At 46.3% G+C, this 21,355-nt stretch overlaps 1 protein-coding gene across 1 annotated transcript in view; it reads right to left on the reverse strand.

Moving 5' to 3' along the window:
- Window positions 1–21,355, reverse strand: part of PYGB (glycogen phosphorylase B) — a 42,866-nt gene that overhangs the window by 9,969 nt on the left and 11,542 nt on the right. The window contains exons 2-11 of the mRNA XM_053383546.1: window positions 14,768–14,869; window positions 9,186–9,264; window positions 8,525–8,628; window positions 7,869–8,000; window positions 5,043–5,154; window positions 3,726–3,808; window positions 3,328–3,471; window positions 3,032–3,124; window positions 1,553–1,699; window positions 232–395 (exon numbers count right to left, since the gene is read on the reverse strand). Of these exons, the coding sequence (XP_053239521.1) occupies window positions 232–395; window positions 1,553–1,699; window positions 3,032–3,124; window positions 3,328–3,471; window positions 3,726–3,808; window positions 5,043–5,154; window positions 7,869–8,000; window positions 8,525–8,628; window positions 9,186–9,264; window positions 14,768–14,869 (1,160 nt within the window). The remainder of the gene's footprint in view (window positions 1–231; window positions 396–1,552; window positions 1,700–3,031; window positions 3,125–3,327; window positions 3,472–3,725; window positions 3,809–5,042; window positions 5,155–7,868; window positions 8,001–8,524; window positions 8,629–9,185; window positions 9,265–14,767; window positions 14,870–21,355) is intronic.

A 21,355-nucleotide genomic window follows, 5' to 3' on the forward strand; every position in this document is an offset into this window, starting at 1 on the left:
AATAAGAAAAATAAGCTATCTCTGGGGTCTGGGCCAAATGGAGAGAAAGAGGTGCATAAAAAAGAAAAAGGAAAAAGGAAAATCAAACAGTTTGGCGAAGGATTTTCAGCGATGCATGTGCAGAAAATAAACTACCTTTGCTCACAGATCTCTGGGGAGACTCTGGCAGCCTGGCCTGTCTTCCCCTGAGCTGACAGCCTGTTGCAAAAAAGTGAAGGAAGCAGGACTCACATAGAGCTCTTTACAATCTCCGAGTGAATTCTGGCCACTCCGTTGACTGCATGGGAGCCAATGATACACAGGTTGGCCATATTGACCCTCTTGCAGTCTCCTTCCTCTATCACGGACATCCTTCGGAGGCGGTCAATGTCTCCTGGGAAGAGGGCCGCCACATGCTGCAAGGACACAAGGAGAGGGGGATATTAACAACAAGATCTAAAGGAGATCCCACAATGTAACCCTTTACACCAGGAAAAAATGGGAAGAAACTCCCTGCACGATTGAAGCTATGAGCCCATTTTACTTCCTCTCCCCTAGAAACCGCCACAGCTTGTATGTTGGAGGTCCTTGGGCCCTTCCAGATGACCTACTTATTGAGTACTCATCCTAATTTCCTTACACAACACTTACAGGGAGGTTAAAAAGGTAAAGGGACCCCTGACCATTAGGTCCAGTCGTGACCGACTCTGGAGTTGCGGCGCTCATCTCACTTTATTGGCCGAGGGAGCCGGCATACAGCTTCTGGGTCATGTGGCCAGCATGACTACACCGCTTCTGGCGATCCAGAGCAGTGCACAGAAATGCCATTTACCTTTCTGCCGGAGCGGTACCTATTTATCTACTTGCACTTTGATATGCTTTCGAACTGCTAGGTTGGCAGGAGCAGGGACCAAACAATGGGAGCTCACCCTGTCGCGGGGATTTGAACCGCCAACCTTCTGATCGACAAGTCCTAGGCTCTGTGGTTTAACCCACAGCGCCACCTGCGTCCCTTACATGGAGGTTAGACTATGTATAATCTTTACTGAGCATCTGTTCTGATTTGTCTGCAGGTTGGTTCTACAACAACGGACACTTCTTCTGTTTTTATTGTGGTATGTTTATACTACATCTGTTTAGCTATTTGCTCACTCTACACTTTTGCAGCATTTCCACGTTACTTTCCGAACAGCAGAATACCCGATTTTGTTATGCCAAGACAAAAGAGCCCTTTAATCTCTAACTTCCTTGCTCTGCATTACCATAGCAGTTTGCCTTTCTGTCACCTGATCCCCGCTGAACTGCTGCTGCAATACCACCTCCTGGGCAGCTGGCAACACTGTAGAAGAATTAGCCATCACCTCCCTTCTGTGCCATAGTGCCACCGCTGAAGGTGGCCAGTATCGCAGCTACTAATTCAGCAGGGCTCAGGTGACGCCAAGAGCCAATAGTTCTATAAAGTTTCTGACTTTGGCAATGGGCAACTCATTGCTTAGGTGCAGACTGAGCCTCCAGGCCTCTCAGTCAACCCAACCCCCCTTTCCCCACCACCTCATTTATCCTGTCTCCTTACGTCGAGATGTTTCTGATTGATAGCATAAATGATCTCCAAGTGTCTTGGCAGCAGTTTCTCGAACATAGAGACAGGCCAGCGCTCCAGGGCTTCAGGCAGCACAGTGTGGTTGGTGTACGCACAAGTTCGCTTTGTGATTTCCCAGGCCTGGAGCAAAAAATTAAAAACAATGGATAACACGAGGGCACTGCAGACTGAATCTGATCCTAGTAGCAACCAAGCTGCTGCACTCTCTTAGGTTCACTAAGCAGGTCTGGCTAAACCCGATCTGCGGCTTGTCAGTTGCAATTGCATCAAAGGAAGGTAAAGGGACCCCTGACCATTAGGTCCAGTCGTGACTGACTCTGGGGTTGCGACGCTCATCTCGCTTTATTGGCCAAGGGAGCCGGCGTACAGCTTCCGGGTCATGTTGCCAGCATGACTAAGCAGCTTCTGGCGAACCAGAGCAGTGCATGGAAACACTGTTTACCTTCCTGCCGGAGCAGTACCTATTTATCTACTTGCACTCTGGCGTGCTTTCGAACTGCTAGGTGGGCAGGAGCAGGGACCGAGCAACGGGAGCTCACCCCATCACGGGGATTCGAACTTGCCGACCTTCTGATTGGCAAGTCCTAGACGCTGTGGTTTAACCCACAGCACCACCCGTGTCCCCATAATGCAATCACATTATGGAAGCACTAAATGTACCTGGATAGTGACTGACTTGTGGCACCAGGGGGAGAGGGGACAGGGATTGGCTGTTCAGCAAGATCCTAAGTAGCCCTGCAGGCCAGTTGGGCAGGTGGGCAGGGCCACCCATGCTGAATTCAATGAAGCTGTCATCTGAGCATGTGCCATGGCTGTCTCAAATAGACACACCTCAGCTTAGCCGCAGCTCCCATTTTTGAATTGGATGGAAGCTGATTGGAAGGAAAAGTAATCAAACAGAAGTATTTCTCAAGAAATACAGGGAACACACATATGTACTCTTCTTAAAACACCAGTGGTGGGAGTGCATGGGAACCAGAGTAAACAGCGGTGCATACACAGCCTATTTTTTCTTTTGAATCCAAAGAGATTATGCTTTTAAAAATTTGGTGCCTTTTTCTGTTGCTGCAGAGGGAGGATGTGGTTGGTCAACAGTAGAGCTGGGCGATATATCGATATATCATCCAAAACTGGTTTGGGAAGTTCACATCGTGATAACTGTTTCATAACATTTGACCTGGCAATATATTGCAGATCACGGCGTGTGTGAGGGTTGGGCGATATCTGGTTCTCAACATCGCGATATATCACCAGCAAAACATGGCGATATATCGGGGCAATGTTCTGGCAACTGCTACTACTTAGGGGCCTAAAACAGATAAATGACGGTATTATCAATCACCACGTGGTCACTTTCATCAGCAGACAAAATCCCACAGTTCTCTTGGGACAGTTTGCATGGAGACAACCTTGCTGACACATGCAATATGGCTGTGTCCATTTTCCTCTTACCTTATCCCAGTCCATTTTTTCCACATCAACAAAGATCCTCATGAGCTCAGGAATAGAGAGGGCGGGGTGGGTGTCATTCAGCTGGATGGCAACCTGTAGAATGGACATCTAAAGATGAAACGGTTTCCACTGGGAAGGGGGGGAGTCAACCAGGGCTTGCTTGGGGACTCCCTAGCTTCTCAAACATTTCTGTGAAATGTCGAGGGCTCCTCCACCCATCCCCAAGGCAAAAATCCGAGGTGTCCTTTGAAACAAAAGCTGCAATTATATCTCGGCCCTCGTTTTTAAATATTCACCTTGTCAGGGAAGGTCTCGAAGCAGGTTCTCACGGGGTCGCGGCACCCGAATTTGGAGGACTTGAATCGCCGTATGATATCCTGGAGAGTGGCGGCGACCACAAAGTACTCTTGCTTCAAACGCAGCTCTTTCCCTTCAAAGAACTTTGGAAGGCAGAGAGAGAAGAATGGTCACTCCTGCAGCCACTGCTGACAAGCCTGCTATAGTAATAATAATAATAATGATATCCAACGCAAAAATGGTAAGAATAGTTGGCAGTTGCCATTGTTGTTTTGTGCTCTGTTTCACATGCCAAGCTAAGGCGAAACACGGTCAACGCAAGGGACATAAAAACAAATTCTAATCAGCTTGCAGTTAACCAGGAGAGATTTTAATGCAACACAGAAGAGCCACTTACGTTATCATTTGGGTACAACACTCTGGAGATGTTTTCTGCCAGGTTTCTATCCAGCACAGCCTGGATATAATCACCGACATTAACTAGGTAGAGAGAAGGAACACATCTCAGCGGAGCAGCCCACCACATAAAATGCAAAACTCTAGAATAATTGCATATTTTCTTGGTAAAAGTCCCATGGCATCAGCAGCAGCCCTATTTGCCCAGCAAATAGCAATGGGGTGGGGGGTGGGGATTTTGTCTGTCCTATGGTGCAGGAAGGAAGGGTTAGATACTGCTGTCTGTTAACCCAATTCAGATGCATCCCCCCACCCCCACAGTTGCTATTTAACTAGGGTTGCCATATTTCAAACTGAAAATCCAGACAGTAAAGTTGTTGAGTTTATTTTGGCAAAGTTGTTAAGTTTTTGGGGCAAAATAGCCTAAACAAAATACCATTTTTGAGCTATTTTTATGGGAAAACAGAGAAAAAGCAGCACTGCAGCCATATGTCCAGATTTTCCTGGACATTTTCCCCGATTTCCACCTGGACACTGTATTCCGGATATGTCTGGGAAAATCCGGATATATGCCAACCCTAATTTAAGGGAGGAAGGGCCATGGCTTGGTGGTTTAGCATTCGATTTGCATGTAGAAGATGCCAGACTCAATCCCCAGTGTCTCCAGGCAGGGCTGGGAAAGGCTGCTTTGTAAAATCCTGCTGCCTGCCAGTGCAGACAGTACTGAGCTAGACAAACCAATGAACTGCCATGCTCAAAGGCAGCTTCCTGTGTTCCCAGAAAAGAACCAAACCCCCAAGTTAAATGGGATAAAATGTTTTATGTAAAGTGCAGTTTGGCCCAAAGAACGCCCACTAAGGCTGCAATCCTATACAGTACCAACTTATCTAGGCGTAAGCCCCATTTAAACTCAGTGGGAGTTCCTGATTGGTAGACATGTTATAGGTTTGTGCTATAAATTAAATAATACTTGAGGCATTTCAAAGAATCATAGAATTGTAGAATTGGAAGGGACCCTGAGGGAATAAGCAGCTGTCCCTTAGGAGGATCGAACTTGCAACCTTGGTCTTATCAGCACCGTGCTTTAGCCCACTGAGCTATCCAGGCTGATAGCTTTGTTTGTTTGGCTTGCACTCCTTACTTTCCTGAAAATGCCTGGCTGTAGGTAAGCACGAGGAAGAAGCAATGTCACCCAGCTTCTTGAACCAGACCACACAAAACCCCACAACACGATGAAAGGGGGGCGGGGATGACTCCTCATCGCAACGTGTGACCTGTGCGCTTTCCAAAAAGAAAAAGAGAACGAGATGGCACTTACACTCTTCAAGATTGAAATCGTTGGGTGCCTTGGCTGACCACAGCCTCATGGTGTTCACCGTATTGTTCCTGTATCCCGGAACAGGCGTATCGTAAGGCATGGCAAGTACAACCTAGTTTAAGGAGAAGGGATCCGGTGAAGGTGAGATGAAGCAGCAGACATCAAGTCTCTTGCAAAAAGCGTGTTTGGCACAACCTAGAGCGGAGCTGGGGGTAGTCTGTGGGCAAAAGCTGAGCCCACCAGGCCTCCTCATTTGGCTCAGGAGGCTGTTGTCCCTAAACTGGACCCACCTGATGTGATATGTGACGCCCGGGATGGGGCAGGTACTGGCATGGTTACCAAGCAACAGCTGGGTGCTTGAAATGAGCTGCCAACTGTTCCTTTGCTGGAGCAAAGTGTCTTCCCCTTGTCAATCAGCTGGTGTGTGGGGAGAAAGCCCCTTCCTGCAATGGCACCAAGCCATTTCCAATGAGAGTGCCCCTCTGTTTCAGAAGAGGTTTCAAGGCAATCCACTTGGGGTTGAAGGAGCAGCAAAGCCGCTCGCACTCGGCACCCTGTGGGCTGTTGGGAAAGTGCTGTGCATCAGGCATTGGCAGGTGGGTAGGGCAATGCAACTGTCAATCATCAGACATCACAATGACATTGGTGATTGGCAGGTAGGTCAATCACCTATGTACTACTGCAGGCATAGGCAAACTCGGCCCTCCAGATGTTTTGGGACTACAGTTCCCATCATCCCTGACCACTGGTCCTGTTAGCTGGGGATGATGGGAGTTGTAGTCCCAAAACACCTGGAGGGCCGAATCTGCCTATGCCTGTACTACTGCAATAGCTACAGAAAATTCACAATCCAAGGCTATACAGTCATATCTCGGGTTACAGATGCTTCAGGTTGTGTGTTTTCGGGTTGCGCACCACGCCGAACGTGGAAGTACTGGAACAGGTTACTTCCGGGTTTCAGTGCTTGCGCATGAGCAGAAGCTCTAAATTGCGCTTTATGCATGCGCAGAAGTGCCGAATTGCAACCCGCGTGTGTGCAGACACGGTGCTACGGGTTGCGAACGTGCCTCCCGCACGGATCATGTTCGCAACCCAAGCATCAACTGTATATCCTCCAAAACAGCCAGAAGCTGGCATTATTATTGAGCCACTCTCTAACAAAGAATAATAGCTGGCCTAGCCAACTTCCCAGAGGAATGCCGCTGTTTAAACCAATTATATGCTTCCAAGCAACTATTGTGGAACACCAGAGACTCTGCGTATGTGGAAGTGATCAAAACATGGAAAGGGCAAGCTGGCAAGGCAGGCCCAAATATGGCCTGTAAAGGCAGCAACAGAAATTCATACATCGGATCTAAGCTTTAAAAAGCTCATGCCTTTAAGGTCCCACAGGATACCTAGCCTGCCACTCAGTTTTTTTTAATGCATTATAGTTTCGTGTTGTATCCTATTTATTTATTTCCATTCCCAAAACTGTCTATATTGTAACTCGCACTCGGTTTCTTAGCTTCAGAACATTACAAATAAATTTAGTTTGCATGCATTTTCACGACACTGTGATTTTTAAACTGTTATAAACCAACCTGAGTATGGGCATCAGAAGTGTGGGGGAAAAATACTGAGGGAGGGACAAAGAAAGAAAGCTATCTAAGCCTCTGGGCTTTGAAGGTTCTGCTGTTCTTGAACCAATTCCCGTTTATTGCCAGTGGAGCACCAACAGAAGAAATTCTTGGTGGATCAAGCCCCCTGTTTCTTTCTCCCCACGCAATGTATTTCTCTTCTCCTCTACCACATATACTGTTGTTCAGTGAGTCAGGCACCAGGCCTAATTACGGCTCTTTCAAAACAAAAATGTGAGACTTCAATTGCAGATGAGTGCAAATGTGCTTCAGGGCTGCCTTCCCCGGCCTGGTGCCCTCCAGAAGTCTTGGACTACAATTCCCATCAGCCCCTGGTTGAGCAAGGCAGGCGTGTACTATTTGTGCATCCTATTCGTTTCCCTGCTTCCTGTAGAAGAGCTCATCATACCTGAGAACGTGCCATTTGAACCCTTTTGTTTCTAATCTGCATGACTTTTATTTACGAATTTACAGTGGTACCTCGGGTTACATACGCTTCAGGTTCCATATGCTTCAGGTTACAGACTCCGCTAACCCAGAAATAGTGCTTCAGGTTAAGAATTTTGCTTCAGGATAAGAACAGAAATCTTGCTCCGGCGGCACAGCAGCAGCAGGAGGCCCCATTAGCTAAAGTGGTGCTTCAGGTTAAGAACAGTTTCAGGTTAAGAACGGACCTCCGGAACGAATTAAGTACTTAACCCAAGGTACCACTGTATTTACTTATTTCATCACCCCATCAAGCTTCCTCTCATAGGGAGGAAAGCCTTATTATTGTGCCTGCAACACACTGCACTGAGGAAAGCTGTATAAATATTTGCTACTACAGTCAACGTCTCCAAACCAGACACCTCCACTTCATCACGGACGCACACCCATCTCCCTCATCATTCAGACACTGAGGTCCACTTCCAAGGGCCTTCTGGTGGTTCCCTCACTGCAAGAAGTGAAGTTACAGGGAAACAGGGCTTTCTCGGTAGTGGCTCCCCCAGGTGGAACACTCTCCCATCAGATGTCAAACAATTATATGACCTTCTGCAGCCCTGTATCGTGACGCTTTTAATGTCTGCTGTTACACTGTGTCCTGTATTATTCTGTTGCAAGCTGCCTAGAGTGGCTGGGACAACCCAGTCAGATGCGCAAAGCAGAAGTCATAAATTATTATAATATTATTTGTGGCATCCCCACAGGTAGGTTTCTACTGCTGTACCTGAGTATCGACCCATTTCACACCATCCGGAGTGTGGTCCACCCGGCCATAGAAGTGTACAGGAAGCATGTATTCTGGACGGGCTTTTTCCCAAGGGTTGCCATAACGCAGCCAATCGTCGGCTTCTTCCACCTGAAAGAAGGAGAAATGGGATGTGAAACTTGCTTTCACTGCAGGTCATTTGACCAGCAATGCACTTTACACCCGGTAGAATCATAGCTCAGTGGTAGAGCACAGGCTTTGCGTGCAGAAGGTCCCAGGTTCAACTCCTGTATCTTCAGCGACAAAGGATCTCAGTTAAAAGAACCAAAAGTATAAAGCCGCTGTCTATATTTATCTGTGATCTACCCAGTCGACTGCCTTTGATCTCTGTATGGGTACAGCCTCTTCCACTCCTTTGCTGTTATTGGCTGATTTTGTACTCTCCCACACCTGCAGTGTCCCTTCCAAAACGTCCTTGATGTTTGTGCCACAAGATCCCTCCTCAGGGAGGGCCGGGACACAGACACCTATTTTCTCTGCCTCTCAAAACACTTTGGTAGGCCTCACCCTAAGTGATAAAGCATCTTTCGCCCTCCCAAACGTGGTGATCTCTAGGAACGATGGAGGCAATGGCAGCGGCCCCAAAAGGAACGAGAATTCTCTCACCAACGCACCTGCCAGCCATTGACGATTTTCTGGTTGAAAATGCCAAATTCGTAGCGGATTCCGTAACCGTAGGCTGCGAGCCCCAGCGTCGCCATAGAGTCCAGAAAGCAAGCTAAAAGAGGAAGGGCCCAAAATATTTCATTAGTAGACAGAAGCAGATGTCCAGGAAAGCCACTCTACCAATGCCACCCACTGGGACTCATGTTTAAGACATTATTATTATTATTATTATTATTATTATTATTATTATTAAAATTTGTACACTAACCTGTACCCGTAGATCTGTGGGTGGTTCGCAACATAAAAATGCAACATAAAAAACACAGAATGCCTAATAAAAATAAAAACAGAAACAAACCAAGACCTAGCACAATACAAAGCAAAAGCAGTGGCAGCGGTTGGTGCAGATATACTTTTCCTTTATTTAAACACATTTATATCCCATCTTTCTTCCAGTGAGCTCAAGGTGGCGTGCTTGGTCCCCTTCCACCCCATTTTATCGCCACAACAACCCTGTGAAGTAGGTTAGGCTGAGAGACTGCGACTGGCCTAAGACCACCCAGTGAGCTTCTTGGCTAAGCGGGGATTTGAACTCAGTCCAACACTCTAACCACTACACCACACTGTAGGACAGCGAGGTGTTCCCAGGCCCGCCCAAAAAAGACTCACCTGCCAGACGCCCCAGTCCTCCATTGCCCAGGCCAGCGTCTTCCTCAATCTCCTCCAGTTCTTCCAAGTCCAACCCAAGCTATTGTGAAAAGCAGAAACAGCAATGAAAACACTCCATTGAATTCAATAGGACTTACTTCTGAGTAAGGTTGGTGGGAAGAAAGTGTGGGAGCCAGAAAGCCCTGGCCGAGGTTTGTAGTGCCACCTGGTGTCTTGCTGACCCAGTGACCAGCATGTCTGTGCCTTACAATGTATTAGGATTGTATTGACCTTAAAAGGAGTTGTGTTTCCTCTGGGCAGTGTTGACCCTATATGGTGTGGGTGGGTTTAACCCTGGCCAGATGAGGTAACATGAGACACTGGGATGCAGCCATGCGGCTGGAGAGAACAAGGGGTAATAAAAACGGACTGGAGAGGAGAAGATGTCTGAAAGAGCTGCTCCATCAGTCCAAGGAAATAAGCTAGCTCTCTGCGTCTTTATTTTATGCTGAAAAGCGCCATTTGTAACGGCTGGCCCGACAAGTGGTGCCCCGTGTGAGGCAGAATAAAAGATACGACTGAGGTTTTTAAAAGAGAGCTAAGAAGCAAGATTTGAAGCAAACAGTCTGGGCCAGACTGTGAGAAGATTTTTGATCCAAGCAGTGGATATTCATCGACTTACCTCGCCTGGAAAAGGCTGCAAGCGCTATTCATCTACGGATCCAAGGTTAGTCGATCCCTTAAATATTGATTTTAGAAAAATGGGCAGCTCTTTGACTACTCCCCAACAGAAATTTTTAAAAGACTTAAAATTTCTCCTCTCCTGCAACAAATTGGAAGTTCCTGAGGGAGATTTGATACAGCTCATTCTGGCAATTGATGAACATTGCCCCTGGTTTCCTGCAGAAGGAACTTTGGAATTAAAACATTGGGACAAAATTGGAACACATTTTCATGGGCTTCCCAGCATTGGTGTTCGGAATTTAAATGCATGGTGCAAGGTTCGATATGCTATGGGTTCTTTATCACCAAAAAATATCTCCATAGCTGCATTGCCAACACAGGCTTCAGCTTCTTTAATTCAGCCTGCTGTCCTGCCATGTGTTCCAACCCTTGCTTTGCCTGCTGCAGCCCCAGATCCCAAACCTCCAGACTGCAGTTCCTCACCAGAAGAGGCAAATCTGCAAAAATACCATGGTCTGGCTGGAAATGACTCTGCTTTTTCAGCAGCAGCAAAAGCAGCTACCCCTTTGCAACGTGCAGTATTTGCCTGTTCCTTAACTCAGGATACTATGGCATTCCCTGGTGTTCCAGCAGGAATTCAAGCCCAGCTTTTGGCTCCAGATGACTTCAAGCTTTTGGCACGTACAGTTTTACCCCCATCAGCTGGTGTATTGTTTGCTCACGAATGGGAAATTGCCTGTGGTGCTTATGCTCCTGCTTTACTGCAACAAGCAATGAGAAAAATCAGGCTGATTACAGCAGTGAGTAGCCAAATTGAAAATCCTGAAGCCAAACAAATAATTATCAAACAATTGGCCTTTGAAAATGCCACTGAGGATTGTAAGGTTGCGTTGCGCCCGATAATACACCTTCCTGCCATTGATACAGCTACGATGCTACGCATTGGTCAGTCTGTAGGTACAGCCACCCACAAGGCTCATTTGCTAGCAGCAGCACAAAATAAAAACCAGCCTGTAGCTATCAATACAGCATTTCCAGCATGGCAAACCAAGATCACTGATACCTCAGTGTGGGTAGAACAGTGGCCTCCACCAAAAGAAAAAACCGCAGCAATGGCACCATCTCGTTTCTGAACAGCTTATCTCTGAACAATTGACTTTTGGCTACATTGAAACATTTCTATCCCACTGGATCCAGCAGACAGGAACAGTTTGCTTTTACATTGCCAGTATATAACAATTTGCAATCCACCCAGTGATATCAGTGGATTGTCCTGCCACAACAGCATGCGGAACTCCCCTACACTTTGCCAAAATTTTGTGAATGAAGCATTGAAACCTTTCCGCATGCGCCACCTAGAGGTGCTGAACACAAGCTGCATCTGGCAGTATTTGCTACACCATTGTTGTCAACAGAAAATTTATATGCTCAGATGGACAAGAAGAAGACTATCTGCATTATAGAATGGTTACATTTACCTCATACCCCTTCAAAGAACATTTATTCAGCAAATGAATCCACATCAGACAATTGTTATCAAAGGACGTTCACGTGCTATAACTTTGAGCAGTTTTGATGTTGCATCAATTTATATGCCATTTTCACAGACTGAACAGCAGCATTTATTGATCACAAATGCTGCCGTGCAAATTGTTTTGGCTGATTTTATAGGTCATCATTTTTAATCCTCCAAAGGATGACCGTTTGACAATTTCTGACACAGGTCACTTATGTTTTGACAAACCCTTTGTTTCTCACACCTCTCCCCTCTGCACTAACCCTTTTCATGGATGGAACAAAAAATAGGGGGGTGGTGACATGGGAAGAGGGAGGAAAATGGAAAAGGTTATTTACCTCTCCACAGTCTTCTGCCCAGCGAGCAGAGCTAGCGGCTGTGATTCTTGCCTTTCAATCCTTTCCTACTCATTCTTTCAATCTTATTGTGGATACTCAGTATGTATATCGCTTTTTGCTATTTTACCAATATCTTATATAACTCCTTCCTTGGATTCTGACTTGTTTTCCTTGTTTCTTGCCCTGCAAGCCTTACTTCAGCTCACTATCCGCTGTTTCTAAGTCATGGGTAAACCTACGCACATCAAAACTGATAATGGTCCAGCATATATTTCTAAAACATTTTCGGAATTTTGTATGTTGTGGAATGTGAAATTAACTCATGGTATACACTTTAACTCCATAGGGCAAGCGATAGTGGAAAGGGCGCACCTGACGTTCAAAACACTATTGCTAAAACTGCTTGGCGGCCGAAGCATTCGAACAGCACTCATCCCTTCAGCTGTTCACCAAGTTCTTTTTGTGCTTAACATTCTTTTATATCCAAATACTAGGACCCATACTTCCCCGGAATTGCATTTTAGGAAGGAGGAGGCACTCCCCCGCCCCTTGGTGGTGTACCGACGCTTGCCTGATCCCGCATGGCATGGACCTGTCCCGCTGATCACGTGGGGACGAGGGTACGTGGCAGTGGATGTCGAGGACAAGCCTTTATGGGTTCTAGCTCGATGCGTGCAGCCATGGCAAGTCCCTTCAACTGCGGAAGTGCTTCCTAACCATTTTCCTTGCCATCTTTTGCTGCACCGTTATACAAGGAAGAGAAGCAGACAACACGGTCCAGTTGAAACCACCATAATTCACCTTATTGGCTGGCAAGCAGCAGTTGCCTGAATCCTACACTGGCTGGCAGTATTCACGGCTCAGCCACTCTCGAACTAGAAGGACAGTGTTGTTGAATAAGACTTTTACGGGTGAAAATTATCATAAGATATGGAGGAATAATATTTTTGTACAAGTTATGATTAAGTTTACTAGTTTATTGCATGCTTCTAAATGTTGGGTATGTATGCCTGCCCCCAGTTATTTTCAAATTAAAGAGGGAAAGAATCATGGGGCATATATCCAAACTGTCAATATACATTGAAATTCATGGTTAATAGCTCTTGTTCTCTTACAGGAACATACAGTGACCAATCTCAGTGCTATAGAAGCGATACCAGTGCATGGCTAAAAACTAGAAAAGAAGCCTACCATGCAGCATGAAATCAGAATTCTTATATTCTTAGCTTCCGGATGGAAGTTGGCTTCGAACATTTATTGATTATAGTGATTAATATAGTAGTTATTTGCATTATTTTGTGTTGCTATATACAATGTATTCATTCTTTAATTTCTGTATGTACTGCATGGTTCTCCAGTCCACGGCCCGCTTCCGGTGTCAAAAGAGTCGCTTCTCGCGCTCGACAAAGCCATTGGTACTGATATACATGATTATGATTAAAATATAAAGAAAGAGGGCATGTGGGAGCCAGAAAGCCCTGGCCGAGGTTTGTAGTGCCACCTGGTGTCTTGCTGACCCAGTGACCAGCATGTCTGTGCCTTACAATGTATTAGGATTGTATTGACCTTAAAAGGAGTTGTGTTTCCTCTGGGCAGTGTTGACCCTATATGGTGTGGGTGGGTTTAACCCTGGCCAGATGAGGTAACATGAGACACTGGGATGCAGCCATGCGGCTGGAGAGAACAAGGGGTAATAAAAACGGACTGGAGAGGAGAAGATGTCTGAAAGAGCTGCTCCATCAGTCCAAGGAAATAAGCTAGCTCTCTGCGTCTTTATTTTATGCTGAAAAGCGCCATTTGTAACGGCTGGCCCGACAAGAAAGTATCCAGCTCAACGGATTGGGGGGGGGGGGAATGGGGCCTCCATTCAGTTCTGTTGTTACCTCTACATCTTTGTCAGTGGTAGCCACCCATGGCTGGAGAATCAATGGTTTATCTCCATCACTCTTGCCAACATGTGCATCTGGACTTGAAACTTGTTTTTATACGTGCATCTCATCCACCTTATTCCCCAACAAGGAGAACTGTGGCTTCAGGAGCAATTCTGATTTGGGAAGTGTGTGTGTGTGTGTGTGTGTTTGTGTGTGTGCATGCGCTAACCCAGCTCCCACAGCTTCTCTGATCAGAATCGGAACCCACTGCCGTTGGTTGTAACTGAAAACAGAAATGTCAGGAGTTCCGATCAGAGATAAATCTGAGCTTCAAAGCCAACTGACTTGGTAGTTGTCCAAGCAAAGCAAGTCTCTCTCTCTCTCTCCCGCTCCTCCACACTCCCTCCAAAGCTTTCATCATATTCCAGACTCTGATAATAAGGTAACCGCCCAGGGGACAAAACACATTGGTAGCTCTGCCAAAAGGAATGGAATCCTTGAGTCATGCTCCTTTTAGCAATAAACATTCAGAGCGATGCCATGGGGGCTAAGAGCGAAACTTAAGTAGGCCGTAAAAATTAATGGGCTCTCTATTATTGTAGTTTGGGCTCAGGTGCCAAAAAAAGAGTAGATTCAGCGTATTTTGGAAGAAAAAAACTTATTAAAAACAAAGAAAGGGAAGAGCAGGAGGAGAGAAATGGTGCATCTCCACAGTGATGTAAAGCCAACCATGGTTTGCACAGCAGAACCACAGTTCATTGTGATGTCTGAACCAATACCATCTGGCAAACCACGGTTTGCAAATGACTATAAAAACAGACTCTGAAACCACAATCTTTGGCTAGTTTACCAGCCAGCTGTTTTTGGACTACAACTATCATCATCCCTAGCTAGCAAGACCAGTAGTAAAGGATGATGGAAACTGTAGTCCTAAAAAAAAAGAGAGATGGAGACCCAAGTTTGGGAAACACTGATCTAACGGATGTGATTGCCAGTGACAATTCCACGGCTCCCATTAGCAACTTGTTCCATTGCCTAGTTCTTCTCAGAATCTGAAAGCTTTCAGACTAAATTGACCCTGCTGCAACGTGAGATTCCCCTAGGCAGAGTGCCACAATTTTTGCATCAGAAAAAGGATAGGACTGATGATGAACCCACAAAAAGCATCAGCCCCCAAAGGGGGGATGGACATACCTGGTAAATGGCTTCATCACAGCCATTCTGCAGACCCAAATTCACCATTGTGTTCTGAAGGGTCCGTCCCATGTAGAATTCCAAAGACAGGTAGTAAATGCGCTAGGAAAGAAGTGAGAAAGAAAAGCTGGATTTTATATTTTACCAAGCTCACACCAGCAAACATAGTTTTCTTCCTCGATATTAATCATCATCATCATCATCATCATCATCATCATCATCAATTTATTTGTTTTTAATACCCTGCCCTCCCCAGCCAAGACTGGGCTCAGGGCAGCTAACACCAAATATAAAACAAATTGACTGAAATACAACTTAAAAACAAGATTAAAATACAACATTAAAACATTAAAATGCAGCCTCATTTCAGCAGAAACTCAAAAACTTTTTGGGGGATAAAAACGCTGTCTTCACCAAGGCTAACTATCCAAACCGGTCCTACGTGGGCCAGAAAAGAGCCAGGGAAGTCCCCAAGTAGGAGTTCCATCACAGAAGGAAAAAGGGGAAAAGGGGAGGGAGGGGATCAAGTTAATTCCAGGCCAAAGGGCAGGCGGAACAACTCTGTCTTACAGGCCCTGCGGAAAGAAATCAGATCCAGCAGGGCCCTGGTCTCGTGAGAGAGGGCGTTCCACCAGGCCGGAGCCAGTGTTGATAAGGCCCTGGCTCTGGTTGAGGCTAATCTGACCTCCTTAGGGCCCGGGACCACTAGGGTGTTGCTATTTATGGACCTGAAGGTCCTCCATGGGGCGTACTGGGAGAGGCGGCCCCGTAGGTACAAGGGTCCTAGGCCGATTTGTCATCTCAACAACCCTGTGAGGTTGGTTAGGTGAGGTAGCTTAGAGTGAACAGCCTAAGGTCACCCAGGGAGCTTCATCGTTCTTAAAAGGGGTCTTCTCAATCCTAGTCCAACACTTTAACCACACCTCATCTGCTTCTAGACTAATGGTGATAGTGACAATTCTGGCGGGCACGGCAAGGCCGCTGTGTCTGCACATTTCCACAAAAGCACCAAAACCACAGATTTCAGCATTCTGGGCCATCTTATCTTTCCTTTTTAAAAAAAGCAAGTTTCTAGGCCTTACAAATGCAAAGTCAGGCTTGACAACAGGAAGAATGTAAAGCAAAATTCGAGGGGATAAAATAACGTTTCCAGTTGTCAGGAGACAAGAGCTTTCCGGGGCAAAGGCCAGAGCTCATTTGCAGAAGACCTGATTTGCATGCAGAAGGTCCCAGGTAGGGCCGGGAATGTCCCCTGCGTGAAATCTAGGAGACGTCCTGTCATCAGGATGTCAACACTCCTCAGCTACCGTAGATGGACCAAGAGTGTGACTTGGTATAAACATCTTCCTATCCTCCTAGCTTTGAATGCCCAGCACGGCTGCCTTGACCAGCACTCCCTGTGTTTAGAAAGAACAAAGCAAATGACAAAACACAAAGGGATCTCCGCAGGGTGGCTTAGTAATCAAGGACTGTTGGACTAGGAATGACGAGAGACAAGTTTAAAATTAAGCCTTAAGGCTCTGTGGGTGACCTTGAGCCCGTCACTCTCTTTGCACAATCTACTTCATAAAATTGTTGTGTAAAATCAAATGGTGTGTGCGTGAGTGTGAAGTATGCACACTGCCCTAACCTTCTTTGAGAAAAGACAGGTTAAAAATGTAGTAACAAAACCTGCACAACTTTATTTTTTTGTAAACACACTGCCCTGGATCAGGGTTGGGTGGTTGTTTTTTCCACACTGACTGGCAATGTGCCCCAGATGACAAAGTATAACTGACAGGGTAATCCAGAGGTCAGAAAAAGGAGGTGAGCTGGCAGCTCTAACATGGATCTTTCCAGGTGGGAATCACTGGCAAAGAAGTTGCCTGAACCCCAGATTTTCACCTGTCAGGCTTGTCTTAACACCAAAGTCTGAGTATACAAGTTTTAAAAAAACACACACACATAGACTCACAGTGTGGACAAAAGCAGGAAAACATGAAAACAGTACTCATCACGTTGCAACCTGTGACAATTCTCTTTCCCTTGGCGATATATCTGGCAGCCTCCTCTTTAGAAAGGGGAAGGGGCCACAGCTCAGTGGAAAAACATCTGCTTTGCATGCATCTGCTTTGATCCCCAGCACTTCCAGGTATGGCTGGGAGAGAACCCTGCCTAAAATCCTGGAGAGACCCTGCCAGTCAGTGTGGACAGCATTGAGCTAGATGGACCAATGGGGCTGATTCAGTAAAAGGCAGCCATTCTTATGTTGCTACCACCAGAAGGTACCGTTTCACGGGAGGGAGATTTGGCTCTAAGGATCAGAATAGTCAGTTGTGGGGGGGAAACTTCAATAATTGGTGTTTCTGGTACTTAAGAGTTCTGACAGCCTTGTCCTCTCATTTTAATGGATCTTATTTTAGGAGAGTCCTTGGAGGATGGGGATATAAGTGACTAAGCAGAAATCCCTCTTTGGGGGAGGGAAATCAATGGAAGGAGAGCAACACTTAAGCAATTCTGAAATATTTATTACCTCTCAGTCTTGCTTTCAGCCAAGACGAATGGGGGAGGAAGGGGGAGACACACAAAGGAACTAGGAAAGAGCCTGAGAGTGAAAATCGCTTTCTGTTGCTCGCTCACTGACACACTTTTTGATTACCTTCTGTGACATGTCAGCGTTTGTGCAAGTTACACTAGCAATTACCTGGCACTGAAAGCAATGGCAGTGTTAGCTCACATTGTTTATCCTGCACTTGGGTCTGGTCTCTTGCTCCATGCATGCTCCTATTTCCAAGAGCGAAGTCTACAATCCTATACACACACTTCCCTGTAAGTAAGATTCACCAAACATAGCCGGACCTCTGAGTAAACATGCATAGAATTGCGCTTCAGGGTCCCTACTGTTAGGCAATAGTTTTACCATCCCATGAAGAACGAAGGCCTATCAGTAGCTATTAGTCATGACCACTAAATGGGAGCATCACACCCTGCTTGTGAACATCTCATAGGCATCACTGGATTAAGTACAGCTAGAAATAAGATGCTGGACAGAATCTTGCTTTGATTCAGCAGGGCTCTTCTTAGTTCTTAAATGTTTCTTTTACATGCCCAGCTTGCAAGACTGATGTTTGCACACATCTTTGCTGTGAGGCATGCTAATCACCCTTGTAATTTGTACGAAGTAAGTATCAACTGCCCCAGCAGTGCTGGCCGGGGCTGTTGGAGTTGTAGTTCAAAGCAACTGGAGGGTACAACATTGGAAAGGCTGTCTTAGAGCGCCACTGGCAGTCAGTGCTTGTATAAGGCAGCTTGTTCATGGAGGAAACTGTGGGCAAGTACATAAGCTAGATAGTCCAAATCACACATATATACTCTGATGAAAATCCTACTGTAAGGCTTATTTGGATACCGTTGCTGATAAACTACTGGGCAGCAAAGATAGTAGCAAATGACACATTTCTCCCTTGTAGCCTAGGCACCGCCATCGTAAAATCAATCAGTCAATCATGATGTTGGTAGAGCCTTGAGACTCTTAATCTCAGGGTCAAGGGTTCAAGCCCCACATTGGGCAAAAAGATTCCTTGCATTGCAGGGAGAGTTGGACTAGATGATCCTCTGCAATTCTATTGTGATGGCCATGTTTGTTGGCCCCTTTGTACACTGAGCAGCAGCAGACCAAGTCTGAAGTAATGGGAGACTCCAGACACAAAAGAGGATATAGAACTATTACCGAGAGGTCTGGTTTGTCTCAGGTCAGGAAATGAGTACACTGCCCAGCGCCAAAGTGGATGCATTAAAGTTTTGCACCATGTAGGTCTCTTTAAGAAACTGCAGCATAAGTTGCTTTTAAAAAAATAAATGACCACAGAACCCATGCTCCACTAGTTCTGCAGCAATGCTTATGATTTTAATAGGACTGTTCCGAAGGAAATGGATTGTGGGTTCTTCCCTATCAGAACGTAAGAGAAGCCCTGTTTAGCTCGGCCCAAAGCATCAGCTAGTAGGAACGTCCTGTTTCCCTGCAGAGGACAATCAGGTGCCTCCAGAAAGCCCCCAAGTGGAGCGTAGGGTCCAGAGAGAACATCCAAACAACATTGCAAGGGGCCAGAAAAATGTCTTCTATCAGATCAAAATGAGCAGATAACAGCAAAGGTTGCTAGGTTCATAGCAGGGGCAATCAGAATAAGGGCCACTAACTGATGGCTGATTCGGAACTTTAAATTGTGCTCTTATATCAAATTCCTTTTCTGCATATACTGCAATGTTTTACTGTTGCTATGGCCATTGGCTAATGCGATAAAGTTGTATCTTATCTATCTTGCAAGGGGGCAACTCGCCCTCTTGCTCCAAGGTTGGAATTTGGCCCCATGTCCCCCAAAATCTTCACCATTGCTGAAGCATAGACAAGAGGAATGTGGATCTGGCAGGGTGGCCAACAACCTCTTGAATTCCTAATGCACAACACAGTAGTGAGGGTTTTTCCATGGCTTTTAAAGATGAACTGGGGCCTGTACTTTATGCTTCTGCCCCCTGCCATGGTTCTGTCCCTCACGATTGGCACAAACTGGCAGCTGACAGTTGCAGTCCAAGGGATTAGATTAGATGACAATTCTATGAACTAACGCAAAAGCATGTTGCAACAGAACAAGCCTTCGTTCACACTAGTGTGTGCCTGAATGTGTACGTTTACTTTTCCCCAAAGCATTTTTGCGATTTTTGAGAAAGGCCTGGCATTGCAACAATACTGACGCCACCTTGTACTTAAATAAAGGTCCGGGAAGCTGGAAGAGTGTTTGATTGCAAAGCTGATGGAAGCCAAGAGAGGCAAACCTCATTGTCCAAGGCGAAAGAGCTGAGTGAAAGAATAGAAGGGTGAAGATGAGTCATCCTTCACTTGAACAGACAGGTTTGGGGGAACAGCAGGAACAAAAGGCTTGTTCTTGCTCCAGTGATCTTGAATCAGGCTTTGTAGTTGATCTAAGTGGCAGTCCGTTCCATTTAAAAACAAAATATTGTTAACCCACTTTATTCTGTTAACCGTCTCGAGGCAGATTATCACAGGCTGTGTGATTATCCTCAGCTACAGGGCCTGTATCTTTGAGCCATCAAATGCCTGGGGAGGGCATTCCACAAATAGGCAACCACCACCAAGAAGGCACTGTTATGGGTCATGTATTCAGAGGGCCTCTCCTGCTGACTGTAGTGTCTGAGATGGCTGATCCTGAGGAAGGCCCTCTTTTGAGAGATCAAGACACAGGCCCTGCGGTTGCTAGGCAGCAAACCAAGAATTTCCAGCTGACTGTGTGACTTATGAAACCACGGGTTCCTCATCCAGTCTCAAGGCTGATAGGGCTCTCCCTGCCCTTTCATTTCTCCCAAAAATAATCGACTTGGACAGTTCTCCTCCCTTCCCGTCCTTTTCCAACCACCTTCCCTCTCCCCTAGCGACCGTTTCCTAGCACTGGTTGCCATGAGTCTCCTTCTTTCCAACATGCCTTCTTCCTGTTGTTCCATCTTGCCATAAATGCAACATACAGACCAGGAACGTTGGTGGGTTGGTGACTGGACCAAAAAATGGTGGGGAAAGAATCCTCTGCTGATATATACAGGCTGTTGTGCCCTAGTTTGGCTCAAGGGCCCCAGGGAAGGCTGGGTGATGCAGTGAATCACTCTAAGAATAGGGTAACAACTGGAAGAGCAGAGTCACATCCAAGAGATCAAAGCCAAGACCTATAGAGAAGAGTGAAGGGAGGTTCTCCCCGATCACAACAGGCAAGGTAGAGCACAATCCGTCAGGACCCTGGACAGCTCTCTGTAGCAAGTTCTAGTTGGAACTCACCTAAGGAGAGCTGTTGTCTTAGTGGCATGCTGAGGGCTTCTGAAGGTTGGCTGATCCGGATCTACTGTTAATTCCATTCCCTCTGAGGAGCTCTCTGTTAAAGGGACACTTGCCTGGTTGTGCAGCATCTGGTTCCTATAGCATGGGTGCAGTGAGGGCTGCATTGGGCATGCCCTCTGGGTCTGAGAAGTTGGGCAAAGCCACACGCTCTGGCCTTGACAGTCCTGGAGCACAGGACAACCACTCTCTAAGACAATATCTCCTCCCTTTCTGAGGCTAGCTCTGAGCCAGGAGAAGATTCAGGCCAGTAAACATGACACAGACTAAGCATAATTGAATCTTCACAGTATTAACACTCCAATTGATCCTGCTCCCCCATTAGGTTTCTACTGGTTGGAGGAGGCACCCAGGTCCTTCAGAGGTCCTAGCGCAGGGGTCAGCAACCTTTTTCAGCCGTGGGCCAGTCCACTGTCCCTCAGACCTTGTGGAGGGCCAGATTATATTTTTTTTGGGGGGGGGGAATGAATGAATTCCTATGCCCCACAAATAACCCAGAGATGCATTTTAAATAAAAGGACACATTCTACTTATGTAAAAACACGCTGGTTCCCAGACTGTCCACGGGCAGGATTGAGAAGGCAATTGGGCCGCATCCAGCCCCCGGGCCTTAGGTTGCCTCCCCTGTCCTAGCGCATCATACAGCTTTCAACCCTTCTATTAGGCTCTCTCCTAAATCTAAACTTGCTTCCTCATAAAAGGAAGCTCTTGGC

This window comes from Podarcis raffonei, chromosome 3 (genome assembly GCF_027172205.1).
Source record: "Podarcis raffonei isolate rPodRaf1 chromosome 3, rPodRaf1.pri, whole genome shotgun sequence".
NCBI lineage: Eukaryota > Metazoa > Chordata > Lepidosauria > Squamata > Lacertidae > Podarcis > Podarcis raffonei.